We start from the raw sequence: 15,160 nt of genomic DNA, 5'->3' as shown, positions 1-15,160 counted from the left end.
GCAAGCAAAATTCTGCTGAAGATCATTCAAAAATGGCTGCAGCAGTATATCGACAGGGAACTGCCAGAAATTCAGGCCGGTTTCAGAAGAGGATGTGGAACCAGGGATATCATTGTTGATGTCAGATGGATCCTGGCTGAAAGCAGAGAATACCAGAAGGATGTCTACCTGTGTTTTATTAATTATGCAAAGGCATTTGACTGTGTGGATCATAATAAAGTATATGAAGAATGGGAATTCCAGAACACTTAATTGTGCTCATGAGAAACCTTTACAAAGATCAAAAGGCAGTTATTTAGACAGAACAAGGGGATACTGATGGGTTTAAAATCAGGAAAGGTGTGTGGCAGGGTTGTATTCTATCACCATACCTATTGAATCTGTATGCTGAACAAATAATCCGAGAAGCTGGACTATATGAAGAAGAACGGGACATCAGGATTGGAGGAAGACTCGTTAACAACCTGCATTATGCAGATGACACAACCTTGCTTGCTGAAAGTGAAGAGAACTTGAAGCACTTACTAATGAAGATCAAAGACCACAGCCTTCAGTATGTATTGCACCTCAACATAAAGAAAACAAAAATCCTCACAACTGGACCAATAAGCAACATCATGATAAATGGAGAAAAGATAGAAGTTATCAAGGATTTAATTTTACTTGGATCCACAATCAACAGCCATGGGAGCAGCAGTCAAGAAATCAAAAGACGCATTGCATTGGGTAAATTTGCTGCAAAGGACCTCTTTAAAGTGTTGAAGAGCAAAGATGTCACCTTGAAGACTCAGGTGTGCCTGACCCAAGCCATGGTATTTCCAATCGCACCATATGCATGTGAAAGCTGGCCAATGAATAAGGAAGACCGAAGAAGAGTTGATGCTTTTGAAATGTGGTGTTGGTGAAGAATATGGAATATACCATGGCCTGCCAAAAGAACGAACAAATCGGTCTTAGGAGAAGTACAGCCAGAACGCTCCTTAGAGGCAAGGATGGCAAGACTGCATCTTCTATACTTTGGACATGTTGTCAGGAGGGATCAGTCCCTGGAGAAGGACATCAGGCTTGGCAGAGTACAGGTTCAGTGGAAAGGAGGAAGACCCTTAATGAGGTGGATTGACACAGTGGCTCCAACGATGATTTCAAGCATAACAACGATTGTGAGGATGGCTCAGGACCGGGCAGTGTTTCGTTCTGTTGTGCATAGGGTCACTATGAGTTGGAACCAACTCGACAGCACCTAACAACAACAACAAGAGTTGTCTCTCTGAATCACAGTTAGAAGGACATTGCAATAAGTTAGGTCTCAAGTCTCTTCTAATTCTGAAATGCTATGCTCTTATGGCTATAGAGAATTTAGAATCTGGAATAAAGTATATTTGTGAGCAAGGACTTGTTTGTTGTGAGTAGCAGGGACACCGTGAGCGGTCTTCAATGGTATCTACCACTCAGGTTGACTCCCCATGAGCCATGATGCTTGAGAAATTCCTTTTGACTCTAGATGGTGGCACTTTTCAAAATTAAATATAATCATTTTCTATCAAATGTCATTCTTAGCTGACTTCAAAAAGCACACTGTATTAAGGCATTCATCATATTCGATTGGCACTTTTTACAGGACTAGTATTTCAGGGAACAATTAAGGTTCCGATTATGTGAATTATCTGGAGAAGAAAGATAATGCCCTTGCCTTAAAAAGAGCAACCATGAGATGTCAAAGGAAAGGGTGCACTTAGAGAATAAATGCACTTTGAGGTAATGCAATGTGAATAATATGTATTTGTGGAATTTGAAATTCAGAATCCAAACAAGCATGGGGTTTATAAACCCAACAGCATTTTACTAAAGGAAACACATTTTCCTAGGAATCTGAATGAGGCAGATAAACATGTTGCATAACTTTTAAATAACTAGTTATAAAAATAAGTCGATGACATGGTCTAGCTGACATTTTTCTAGTAACACGTTCTATTAGATGACATTTAGAGGAGTGGTTTTCCACACCCAGCAGTATCTCCTGACACCATGAGCTACCATGGCAGCTACTACGGAGGCCTGGGCTACGGCTATGGAGGGTTCAGTGGCCTGGGCTGTGGCTATGGCTGTGCTTGTGGCAGCTTCTGCAGACTGGGCTATGGCTGTGACTGACAGAGGCTACCAATATGGCTGCCACCACCCATCTTGCCATGGAAGATTCTGGTCTTCTGGCTTCTACTGAATAAACACTTGAAAATTTACAGTTTGGGGACTTACTCTTCTGTTGGGCCGTAATTCTTCTGTAAAACTTTATACAATGACCTGTGTGCTTTGTTTATCCTGACTTGATAATTAAACTGCTATTTGGACCACCTGGTTCCTGACAATAATGTGAAGAACACTTGATGAACCAGATGCTGGCATTTGATTAACGACCATCTTCAGGGGTGTGCTTCTATATAGGGTAGGGAATCAGTGCACTCTAGAAGACTTTGTCTTTCAATATCTCATAATAAATTTTTTCTGGAATGGTGAATGTGTTTTGAACTTCAATTCTTTTATCACAGTAAATTTGCTGTGTTCTGTTAATAAAATTTTCAACCATGGCAATATACATGTGTGTATACTAACCCCTGTATGAAAAAATACGTGAATATTTCTGTATGTAACCATCTGATTCTATATTAAGATAAGCATGAGTTCATACTGATGTCTCCAACCTAATCCATTACTACACAGATCATCCTGCTTCCTCCCTTGGCTGATCTGTAATCTCTTACACCACAGTGAGAAACCTGGCTCCCACCATCCTCCATCCATTTATTCCATTGTTAAATTCCAACATACATGTGCAGAAATATAAGAATGGTTAACTCATATCTTTCTGGAATTTACTCTATGAACTACAGTTCAGTGCACGCGTAGTTCCTTTTGCTTTTCCTTTTATAGACCTCACTCATCTTCAAAGTTACTTAGGTCAGCATCCTTCCCCCACTCCAACTCCATTCAATGAGGTGTTACATGCAATTATATTCTTTTGTCATAGTCTGTATTCCATCCTGGGATTCTCCCATCTTCCTTAATAATTTTCTTAATTTACGTACATTAAGGTTCACTCTTTGTGCTGTACTGTTCTGCAGTGTTGTGTATTCATCACTATAGTATCATCCAGAATAGTTTCACAATCCTATAGATATTGTGTGCGTCACCTAATTCAACTATCCCACTTTTTCACCCAAACTCTTAGCTCTCACTGTTCTTTTTATTTTATGTATAGGTTTGTCTTTTCCAGAATGCCATATAATTGGAATTGTATAGTATGTAGCCTTTCAGATTGGTTTCTTCTCCTTGATAATATACATTTAAGCTAAACTCATGACTTCTCTTGGCTTGATAGTTCAATTCGATTTAGTTGCTAAATAATATTCCGTTGTAGAATATCCCCTTGTGTGGAATACTCCTTAGAAGCAAGGATGACGAGACTTCGTCTCACATGTTTTGGACAGGTTATCAGGAAGGGCCAGTCCCTGGAGAAGGGCAACCTGCTTAGTAGAGGGTCAGCAAAAAAGAGGAAGACCCTCAATCAGATGGATTAACACAGTGGCTGCAACAATGGGCTCAAGCATAACAACCAACATGAGGACAGCTCAGGACTGGGCAGTGTTTCATTCTGTTGTACATGGGGTCACTATGAGTCAGGACAAACTTGATGGCAACTAACAACAGCAATGGATATATTTCAGTTTGTCTATCCTTTCTATTGCGGGATGCTTTATTGCTTTGATTTTTATGGTGATTTTGAGTAAAGTTGCTGTAAATATTCTCATGCATGTTTTTGTGCAGACACAAGTTTTCAAATATCCAAGAACGAGATTACTGGATCATATGGTAAGACTATGATTAGCTTTTTAAGAAACTGCCAAATTGTCTTCCATTTTGTAACCATATAACAATGAATGAAAGCTCCTATTGTTTTGAATCCTTGTCAACAATCAATACTGTCATTTAAAAGAAAAAATTTAGCCATTCTAATAGTGGTATCTCATTGTTTCAATTTGCAAATGCTTTCACTTTTAGCCTTTCTTTTTTTTTTTGGAAGTTTCCATTCTGATTTTTTATTTATAGATCAGAAGAACCAGAGGAAAAGAAAGCACACACAGAAGATACAACTTCATCTACACAGATGATTGATGGTGATTTACAGGCAAATCGAGCTGCATATAATTATAGTGCGCGGTATCCGGTGAGTCCACCCAGCAGAATTGTTTTGTTCATAGATATTAGGAACATAAATTACTTTTTTTAAAAGAAAAAAAAAAACTTTTTGTTTCAGATTATAGAATACACTCTGTGTCTGTTGTCTTTTGTGGTTCAGTCTTTAAAATTTAAGCAGTGAATACAGGTTATTGTCTTAAAAATAACTGCTTTAATTATATATTTATAGTTCTAGTATGCTAACATGCTTACTTTTTCCTTTCAGTACAATTATCAGAATCCTTGGAATTATGGACAGTATCATCCTCCTCCTCCAACCTGATGGGAAGATGTATATTTCAGATGGAGTGAGTGAAAAGTATGAATTTTTTTTTTTTAAGTGAGGGATGTAAACAGAGCATAAGCTTGTCATATTTGATAACTTGTCTTCCCTGTTTCTGTGTAACACGGTTCGTTTAGTAACAGGGAAAACGTCACAGTAAATTACCACAGATACTATTTCCTACCATTTATAAAGTTTACTTTTTATTGGAGAACTGTTTTTTTGACTTTTGCATTAAGTGTCTAGAATAATTTTGAATGCATTTGCAACAGAGTTTTGTAGCCTTAAGGGCAGGAAAAAAACTGACTGGAAATCATGTCAGTGTAGTATAAGGTTCGGAAAACACAAGGGCTGCTTATTAAGGGTTTACCTCCTCTGTAAAAAAAAACCGACTTTTAACCTTTTCTGACAATGGGTTTGTCTGCGTGTTTCAGTTATCTCGTTGTGAACTTGGATCTAGAATTGCAGAAAAGGTACACTATTAAAATGCTATGCCTTGGTATAGAGATTATAAATGAGAAAATGGAATGTTTGCATCCCTTAAAAAAGTGAAAATCAACTTGAAAGTACATTGTTGTTTCAGGAGACTTTGTATTTAGAATATTCATGTAAAACTTGTGAGCAAGCTTTCATTTTGATCAAACTGATCATCCACATTTTTGTAATAAAACTGAAGACTTATCCAGTAATTGTTTAGGAATTTATTTTTGGGGGGAAATCAACTAATAGTAACTTTATATTTACCGTTATTAGGTTTTGAAGTGCGCTTTTCCTAAATTCAGTCTATTAATGCCAAAATCTCTTAGATATTTTAAATTTTATTTCAGCCTCTATGCTTTTGTCAGCATATATAAATATTTTAAAGATTTTAAGATGCATATCCACAGCAAATCCTTAATTCCCAAACCAGCGCCGTAAAGTCGAATTAATTCAGACGGTATTATTATGAGTTACTCTCTGCTCTGATATGGTCCATAATCAGAACATTCAATATATTAACACCAGACAAATCACACATCAAGACAGTGGATAAATCTGTATTGAGCCTTTTACTTTACAACACGAGGTTAAAGGAAAATCAGTTCTCTCTGACCAGTATTTTACACAATTGCAGTAAAATATTTTAGACTTCAAGGATTTATAATAAGGGATTACGTTTATCCAGAGTTGGGAGATCAAGTAAACAAGGTTTTCACTCCTTGAATTTACCAGTTGTTTCCCCCATTAAACACAATAGTAACCAGCTCTAATTAGTTACATAAGTTCCTCGAGGCCAAGTTTTATCATTGTTGCTGTGTTGTCTTTAGACCTGAAGCCTTGCTATTTCAATCAATATCCACTAATTCCACTTCAAAAATGAGTTTTGTATTTGGTGGAATTTTGGCAGCAGGCTGTCCTTTCTTCCCATAAGCCCATTCAGGTTCAATCTCTAGTCGAGCCTTTTCTCCCTTACTCATAGTAAGGAGTGCTTCATCCCATCCTCTGATTACTTTGCCAACTCCAGCCTTAAAACTGAAAGGCTTGGCGTTTTTCTTCTTCTTTGAACTTGTTTGAGTATTAGTATCAAAAACAGTCCCATCCTGTAGTGTCGCTGATACCAACAGTGAACAACATCTCCCTTTTTGGGAAAGTTGGTTTTATCTCCCTTTTTAAGAACACATTCTGTGTATTTTGGTGGACCCTCTTCCAGAGTCTCTTCAGACCTGGTTTCTTTGGGTTTGTTGTCATTAACCTTCACATTTTTCACCTGCTCTGACACCTTATTTATACTTTCGGTACCTTTGAAACGCTTCGTTTCAAAAAGATGGTTATAAGCTGTAACCAGATGTTCCTTGTTAGCTATCTTAGCCCCATTTTTAATGTTTCCCAATAGCTTATGTTCTGCAAGAAATGAATCTGAACCATGACTCTGCAGAAACTTGATATCCTTCTTGGGCAGTTGCTCGCTGCGCAGTTGCTCCACGGCCCAAGCTCGCTGTGGAACATTGGCCACCATCTTCCCCCGCTGCCTCTGCTGTCCTTTTAGGCTTTCTTAATCACTTGCTTTTAAATGTTTCTCTTGATTGTAGTTGGTTCTTGCTTTGTGAACCCATTTAAAATTATACTTATATCAATAATTTAGTTAAGCTCATTCACATTTATCAACTTGCTATTATGTTTGGTGTTGACAGTAAAAATATTTTATGCTATAATTACTATGTGTACTCATATTTGCTAGGTTTCTTTCTCTATATATTGTGTTTTGTTTACTCAGTATTTTATAAATCTCTTTTTTTATATTTAGAAAGGTTTTAATATTTATTTTAGTCATTACCTATTGGAGAATTAATACTTTTTGTAAAAATATCATTAATAAGTTCCCTGCTTTTTTAAATTAAGACTTTTCCTATCTGGTTTGTCAGTTTTTAATAGGAGACATTGACCACCAACTATTACTTATTCAACTGCACAAAGACCTTTTTCTACTCCCCTTTGTCTCTCATTTTTAGTTGAATTGTTCTTCCTTTTCCTACCCTATGATGTTGATATATTTTTCTTTATCATTCATACCTTTGGCTTGTTGTCAGTGCCATTGAATCAGTTCCGACTCATAGCGACCCTACGTACAACAGAACAAAACACTCCCCAGTCCTGTGCCATCCTCATAATCGTCGTTATGCTTCAGCCCATTGTTGCAGCCAGTGTGTCAATCCATCTCGATGAGGGTCTTACTCTTTTCCACTGACCCTCTACCTTACCAAGCTTGATGTCTTCCAGGGACTGATCCCTCCTGAGAACATGTGCAAAGTATGTGAGACAAAGTCTTACCATCCTGGCTTCTAAGGAGCGCTCTGTTTCTACTTCTTCCAAGAAATATTTGTTCATTCTTTTGGCAGTCCATGGTATATTCAATATTCTTCACCAAGACCATCATTTGAAGGCATCAATTCTTCTTTGGTCTTCCTCATTCATTGTCCAGCTTTCACATGCAACCTTTAGCTTAGTCTTAGATAAAAAATTTAAACATATTAAATTCTCAACATAAGTCTTTTTGTCAACATTTCCCCAGTTATTTCTACTGGACCCTCTGTTGGTTAATCAGGAAGGGCTACACCAATTTTTCCTAGCTTCTTGCATTTTTAAACTCTTCTTAAAAATGACATTTGAATGACAAAATCTTTAGATATAAAATGGTTGGTTCCCATTTTCTTTCCTTGAATATTTTGAAACGTCCCAACATTATTGCCTTGCTTTGCATATTGTTTTTGAGGAGTCCGAAGAAAGTCTATTTTTTTGCCTTTGTAAGTTACTTGATCTTTCCTTGGGTGCTCTGAAGTTTGTTTTGTTTTTTTTTTTTAATCTTAAAGTCTAATATTTTTACCAATATATGTCTTCAAGTTGTTCATTGTGGGTCAGTTTTCCCAAGTAATGGATGGCTATCTCAATATGTACTTTGAGAATTTCTTTTAGTTTTGAAAACTTTTCTTAGATTCCAATTTATTAGTTCTGTTCTATTTTCTCTTCTTTTTTTTTTTACACCCACTCTAATTACATGTAACCTAGATCTTTTTGTGTATCTTCTATTTTGACCACTTTCTCTCCGACTCTATTTACCTCTTTCTTTACCTCATGTTCATTATTTTTTTATTGTTTTCTTGCCTTTCTTCAAAGTCAGTTATTAAGTTTTCATTTGAATTCATTTTTCTTTAGGCATCTTGGAAATTGGCGTTCATTTTGATATGATTTTTATAGTTTTAATTGCTAAGTTTTCAACTCCTATTTCATTTTTTCCTATCCTTTGTCCACTGCTGTTCATTCTTTTTGAATTTCTGATTCATTTTTTAATATTCTCAATCCCTGTTGAGAATATTTAATTCAATGGGAGGTGTTTTGTTACTGCTTACTTTGCTCCTTTTTTGGGGAAAGGGGAAGGTGATGGGGAGGATTTTTATCAGCTCAAGTTTTTATATTAATTTCCTTTCTTTTTATTATAGTAGTTTGTCTAGATATAGACTGTTTAGAGCATTGCATTTTATGGAATGTGCTGGTGGTTTGGGGTTGGTTATGAGATTCTTAGTTTAAGTGTGTGGTTTTCTCGCAATGTACCACGTATTGTTTTCTTAACTGATTGGTTTTACTTGGAGGGAACTTAGGGTTTGTCCTCCACTTTTATCCTTGTGATTACTAGGGTCCTTCATTTTCACTTCACTTTTTTTTTTTTCATGTACAGTTCCAAAAGAACACCTTCATCCCTTCTTATCTTATTTCTTCTAGATCCCTTACCTTTCCAAAACAAAACTGACTGGCATTCTATTCCTGGGCTTTCTTTCTTTCTTTTTTTAATTATGTTCCCTTAGGTTGAGTTTTTGCTTTCTCAAGATGGCTTTCTGTCAGTCTTGTCTTCCAATTTATCTCTTCTGGCAAGTCCTCCACCCCCTGGACATTTCTTTGCTCTTCACAGATGGTTGGAGAAGAATTCAAGGAATCTCACTGGCAAAAATTGATGCATATATTTTCTATTTATTTTTTCTTATTTGAGGTCTTATAATACTTTTCATCTTGTAATTAGTTTAGAGGCATGGAATTTGTATGGTTTTATAATTTTTTTGTTGGTGTGTATATTTGTTAGGGGCAATGTTGGGAGAATCAAATTTATGCAGTCATACTGTTTCACTTGCCAAGGAAGTCTAAGGTGCCAGTTATTAATAGAGAGAACATGGCAAAAAGTCCATAATTTTTCCTTTTAATATCCATTTAGATAATCTAATAGGGCAGAAGGGTGTAAGTGCACTAAATATACTTTACTGGTGTTCAGCAGTGTTGGCAGCAGAGAATGGAAAACCCATGAGATAAAAAAAGGTGAGATTGCACAGAATCCGTTTTTATTTTGTTGTTTTTTTTTTTATGGATGTGTTCATTCATTCATTCATTTATTCAACCAACAATCTACTGTTTATTCTCTGCCAGCCACAAAAATTATAAAATATTAACATAATTAACATTCTTGCCCTCAAGGAATAGGTAGTGTAATGGAGAAGATAGCTAAACAAACTAATCAGTATACTAGAATCTGAAGAAAGGTCCAGGTCATTTGGCAGCACTCTGAAAGGGCTGTCTAATTTAGGCAGAGGTAGAGTAGCTGGGCATGTACTAAAATGTTCTTGGAGAAGGTGATGCTTGACCTATGTTTTGAAGGGTAGGTTGGAATCAGATGGGTGAAGCAGTACAATAGAGGATCCCAGAATGAAGGAGCACGCCTGAAATGCTCAGAAGAGTGAAATGCTTAGGAGGTTGATGTCTTTCTTGCTTCTTCATAAAAGGGAATATGTGGTACATTCTAAGTGACCAAGATAGATAAATAAAAGCTCTGTGATGAAAAGGCTTATTTGTGAAATTAAAGAGCTTAAGCTTTCCCCTGAAAACTAAGGAGCATAATGGTTGGAAAATGAAATGATCATATTTGTTTTTTTTAGAATCTTATTTTGGACTCAGTACCAACAACGAGTCAAATGAGAATTTTTCCTTGGGGCAGTATCACCAGTGGTGAGGTTCTTACTTTAATCTAGGATAAAGTGATAAAGGACTGAATCAAATGATAAAAATGAATAGACTTATGAGTGATATTTACAAAATATCATTGATGTGGTTCAGTTGGTTATATAGTTAGTATACACTGGTAGTCAGAGTGGGGGAAATATTCATGAAAAGTCGAGATCACATACCCAGGATTATGGCTTGAGTGACTGATATACAGAAAAGAAGCAGTATTGTAGGAAAGGATAAGTTTACCGTTGGACATTGAGCATAGGTTAAATGAGAGCTATTCAATAAGTAGTTAAATTGGTGGTGGTGATATGCAGAGAAGTATTTTAAATAGAAGATAATAATTAAAAATAATCTACACAAAATATATTATTAAAAACAATGCTTTCATGAAGTTCCAAGGGGAAAGTATATATACATTTTTTGTGAATTGAAAGTGACACTTAGCATTAGTGGATAAATAAGGAATTGGAAAGACAAATAATTAGGAATTCACAGAGGAAGCTAACTGAATGTTTTGGCACACAAAATAAGGAAAGAGTGTTATACAAAAAGAACAAAGGAATGAAGAGGCAGCAATGTCAAATGCCAAGGAAAGTTCAAGTAAGTCAAAAACCAAGAAAGTTTCCTCTAAATCTGATTACGTGGAAAGCACTAATAACTTTGTGACTACCCCTGATCTTGAGGGAGAAAAGACCTTGAGTTCTGAGGATGATCATTAGCCAAAATCATGGAAGTCAAACGAAAAAGAAAAACACAACTTGACCAAGGCAAAGGAAGGCACTGAGAGGAATGCAAGAGAAAAAGGCAAAAACGGTAAATACTATTACATATACAATCCTGCGATAACAGTAATAACAAACTGTAAATTATGAGTGGATACATAAGTAGACATCTAAGCTGAACAGGTGTGGGATGGCGTATGGGGGTATACATATGAGAATATATAGGTTTGACAGAGGCTATTTCTATATACATATTTGTATGTGCTGCAAATATATCCATGTCTATGGTAGAACACACAGGGGCACAGTTATGAAAATTTCCTAACCATAACCAAATAACTCAAGGGACAGAGTCAATGGACTAGAGGACTTAGGACCGTAGTCTCAGGGGACATCTAGGTCAATTGGCATAACATAACCATAAAGACAATGTTCCACATCCTGCTTTGGTGAGTAGTGACTGGGGTCTTAAAAATTTGTAAGCTGCCATCTAAGATATAACTATTAGTCTCTTCCCACCTGGAGCAACGAAAATCAAAGACTCAAGGAAACAATTAGTTCAAAGGATTCATGGACCACACAATCCACAACCTCCACTACCCTGAGACTGGAAAAGCTAGATGGTGCCCAGCTACCAATACTGACAGCTCCGATCGGGACAATAGTAGAAGATCCTGGACAGAGTGGGAGTAAAACATAGAACAAAATTCAAATTCATAAAAAAGACCAGACTTACTGGTCTAATACAGACTGGTGGAAACCCCAAAGCTATGGCCCTTAGACACCCTTTGAGCCTGGAATTGAACATACTGTTGGCAATCACCTTTCAGCCAAAAGATAGACAGACCAATAAAGTGAACAATAACAACTGTGAGGAGGGTGCCCCACAGGACAATCAACCATACCAGACTAAAAGGTAAGCATTTGCTCAAAAACAAAGTTCAAGAGGGCAGGAAGGAACAGGAAAGATGGGTGAATGGAGATGGGAAACTCAAAAAGGAAGTGGGTAGTGTGTGATCACATTAAGGGGTTGCAACTAATGTCACGAGACAAAATGTGTATAAATTGTTGAATAGGAAAAGAATTTGCTCTGCAAACTTTCACCCGAACCAAAAAAAAAAAAAAAAAGAAGAAGAAAAGAAAAGTAATGTGAAGTTATGTAATTACAGGACTATTGGAACCCATCAACTAGAGGAGATCATTTTAATTAGGACACCAGCAAAGCCTTAACAAAACCAAACCCACTGCCATCGTGTTCATTCCAACTCATAGTAGAACTGCCCATAGGGTTTCCCAGGCTGTAAAATCTTTACAGAAGAAGACTGACACATCTTTCTCCCAGAAGAGTGCTGGTGGGTTCAAACCATGGACCTTTCAGTTAGCAGCTGTGTACTTTATACCTCTGCGTCACCAGGACTCCATGGCCTTTGAATAGGCTATAATCATTTCTCATCTTGGAAACATTTTGTTGTAAGGAATGCAAACTCATTAAAAAATAATATTTATTATTAAAACTGCTTTAATAAGAGCCTGGGCTCTTTGGTGTGTAACAAAAGAAAAATTATAAGGAATTTTTAAACTTTACATTATTCTGTTACATGGAAATGAAATCACCTTGCCATGGTTGTTTACCACAGTTACTATGGAAAATATCGGAATGTTCTGGGAAGCAAGAGAGACTCAGGAAACTCATCTTCAGCATCAAACCAATCTCTAACCCTTGACACCTTGAGCTACTGTGGCTGCTACTATGGAGGCCTGGGCTATGGCTATGGAGGCTTTGGTGGCCTGGGGTACGGCTGTGGTATTGGCTGTGGCAGCTTCCGCAGATGGAGTTATGGCTGTGGCTACAGAGGTTACGGATCTGGCTCTGGGTATGGAATCTATGGAGGCTATGGATATGACTCTTGTCACCCATCTTGCTATGGAGGATATGACTTCTCTTGCTTCTACTAAAAAGACTGCAGATCCTCAGACTCTTTTACCACTATGCTCTTACCCACATTGTTCTATGATGTGAGCTCTTGTCTTGATGTAGGGAAAATATCTATCGTTTATTGGCATCAAGCTCCATATGGAATATCCTCTACCAGTTTTCATTTCCTCTAAAATGATCTGGAATCTCTTCATTGCTTCAGGGTTTCACTTGTTATTATTCTGTCATTAGCATCTGTTGTAAACATGTGTGAATTCTATTTTAAAATAATTTTTAATAAACATACTTAACTAGCAAAGCAAACATGGCTTCATCTTTATCAATTTGTTTCAAGGAAATTCAACTGGCTATGTGGGTTTTCAATCAGGATGTTAGTTTTCTTTCTTCCGATTTGTTAGCCACCCTTTAAGATAGAGTAGAACTGTTCCATAGAGTTTCCAAGGATGTAATATTTATGAAAGCAGACTGCCACATCTTTCTCCTGCAGAGCAGCTGGTGGATTTGAACTGCTGATGTTTAGGTTAGCAGCTGGGGCCTTAACCACCCCACCACCAGGCCTCCTTTTTCTGTTTGTTTATGTCAAGGAATTTCAAATGGCTATGTAGGATTTCAATTAGGGTGTTAGTCTTCTTTCTTCTGATTTGGGAGTCTACAGGTGGTGTAAATGGTTAAGCACTCAATTACTAACCAAAAGGTTGGCAGTTCAAACCTACCCAGAGGTGCCTTGGAAGGAAAGCTTGAAAATATTCTTCCAAAATGTCACAGCCTTGAAAACCCTATGGAGCACAGTTCTGCTCTGAAACACATGGAGTTGTCATGAGTCAGAGCTGACTCGACGATAACAGGTTTGTTTTTGTTTTCTTTGTTTTTTGGTTAGTCTCCTTTCTTCTGAATTGGCGTTTTGATCAACAAAATGCATTTGATTTAACAAATGTTCATTAAATGTTTCCATGTGCTGGAGATTGTTCTAAGTGCTGAGGACATGGAGAACAAAGGGATAAAACCCCTGCATACTTTCATAGGTATTATATTTTGTTTGCTTCCAGTGGTCTTTGTGTGTGATTTTGTTTTTATAAAATCATTCTAGGCACTATTTTGTAATGATTTCTTTTTTAAAAAATTTTTTTTGTATTCTGAGGTTTATCGCTGAGACAGTAAATCTATGGCAAAGAAAGAAAATAATTTTAAATTAAATATTGAGCATACAAAGCAGTACTTATAAAAATGTGAAATATATAAAGAATACTATAATAAACCCTCAGGTACCTAGTGCAAAATTTTCAAACTTCTAATCTTCTTTATGTATAATCAGGTTAATTTTAAGATAAGTTATTGAGCATAGAGAATCTAGTGTACTTCCTCGACAAGTTAATTCATTATTTCTCTATTTTTCCACCTGTGAAGAAAGGGTCTTGCTTCCCAAAGGCATTGGTTCTCAAAATTAAACCCAATGACTGTCTCAGCTAGAAATAGTTGGGATTTGTTTACCAATTTAATCTCCTGGGGAATTTCTTGTTAGGTGCCATCCATTCAGCTCTGACTCAGAGTGATCTTATATATAACAGAATAGACTATTGCCAAGTCCTGCATCATTTTCATGTCCATTGCTATGTTTGGGCCTATTGCTGCAGCCATTATGTCAGTCTATCTCATTGAGGGTCTCCTTTTTCACTGACACTCTACTAAGTGTGATGTCTTTTCTAGCGATTGGTCCCTCCCGATGACGTGTCCAAAGTAAGCAAGAAATCTCTCCTTCCTCGCTTCTAAGGAGAATTCTGGTGTCCTTTCTCTCTTATATATGAGTGATTTGTTTTCAGTAGGTTTGCTGTAAGCTCCTAGATGTCCTACTAGTCATGTCCTCCTTCAGACCACTGCCTGGGATGGTCCTCAAGGTCTCTTCAATTTCTTGTGTTACAGCAAGCATGATACCCATTCCTACTTTCAACGTCCTTTCAGGGTACAACGTTTTTGTGGTAGATTTCAGGTGTGTACACTTTGCAGAGCATGTCAACTAAAAAGTTAGTACAAAGAATGTCTACATTCGAAGAAGATTTGAAGAATCTTTGATGTGAGACTACATCAAGATGGTAAATAATGTGTCATTTTTTTTTTTATTCCTCTAGAGATTTTCTGTGGCATTGATTTCAAACAGGCTCTTAATCATGTTGGGAGTAGTACTGTTTATGTTATCACAGTTTCCTGTTTAACTTCCTTTTGTCTCTAGCATGGTCATTCGATGGTCTTTTTGAAGTATCTGCCTGATACACTTTTGCTGGGAAAACTGGGCTCCAGGCAAAATTGCAAAACTTTTGTTTTTAAAAAATTTAATTTATAGGATTGAAAGGAAAACTGGCAAAAGGGTTTGTTGTTTGTCAAACAGCCTTCATGTTACCACTGGTTATTTTCTTTGAAAAGCAGAGATAGGAAACCAAATTGATGGAAAATAAACAAGTACTTTTTCTA

At 36.8% G+C, this 15,160-nt stretch overlaps 1 protein-coding gene and 1 pseudogene across 1 annotated transcript; one reads left to right on the top strand and one right to left on the bottom strand.

Annotated features, from left to right (window-relative positions):
- Positions 1 to 5,380: 5,380 nt before the first annotated feature.
- LOC100676887 (peptidyl-prolyl cis-trans isomerase FKBP3-like) lies at positions 5,381 to 6,509 on the bottom strand (annotated as a pseudogene).
- Positions 6,510 to 12,381: 5,872 nt separating this feature from the next.
- On the top strand, positions 12,382 to 12,800 carry LOC100671843 (keratin-associated protein 19-5-like). Its single transcript, XM_003410165.2, has one exon. The coding sequence runs from the start codon at positions 12,382 to 12,384 to the stop codon at positions 12,715 to 12,717; it is 336 nt and encodes a 111-aa protein (XP_003410213.1). The 3' UTR covers positions 12,718 to 12,800.
- The last annotated feature ends 2,360 nt before the right edge of the window (positions 12,801 to 15,160 follow it).

Source organism: Loxodonta africana, chromosome 20 (assembly GCF_030014295.1).
Source record: "Loxodonta africana isolate mLoxAfr1 chromosome 20, mLoxAfr1.hap2, whole genome shotgun sequence".
NCBI classification, from domain to species: Eukaryota; Metazoa; Chordata; class Mammalia; order Proboscidea; family Elephantidae; genus Loxodonta; species Loxodonta africana.
Note: the sequence above shows the minus strand (reverse complement) of the source record. Positions and strands in the feature narration are given on the sequence as shown.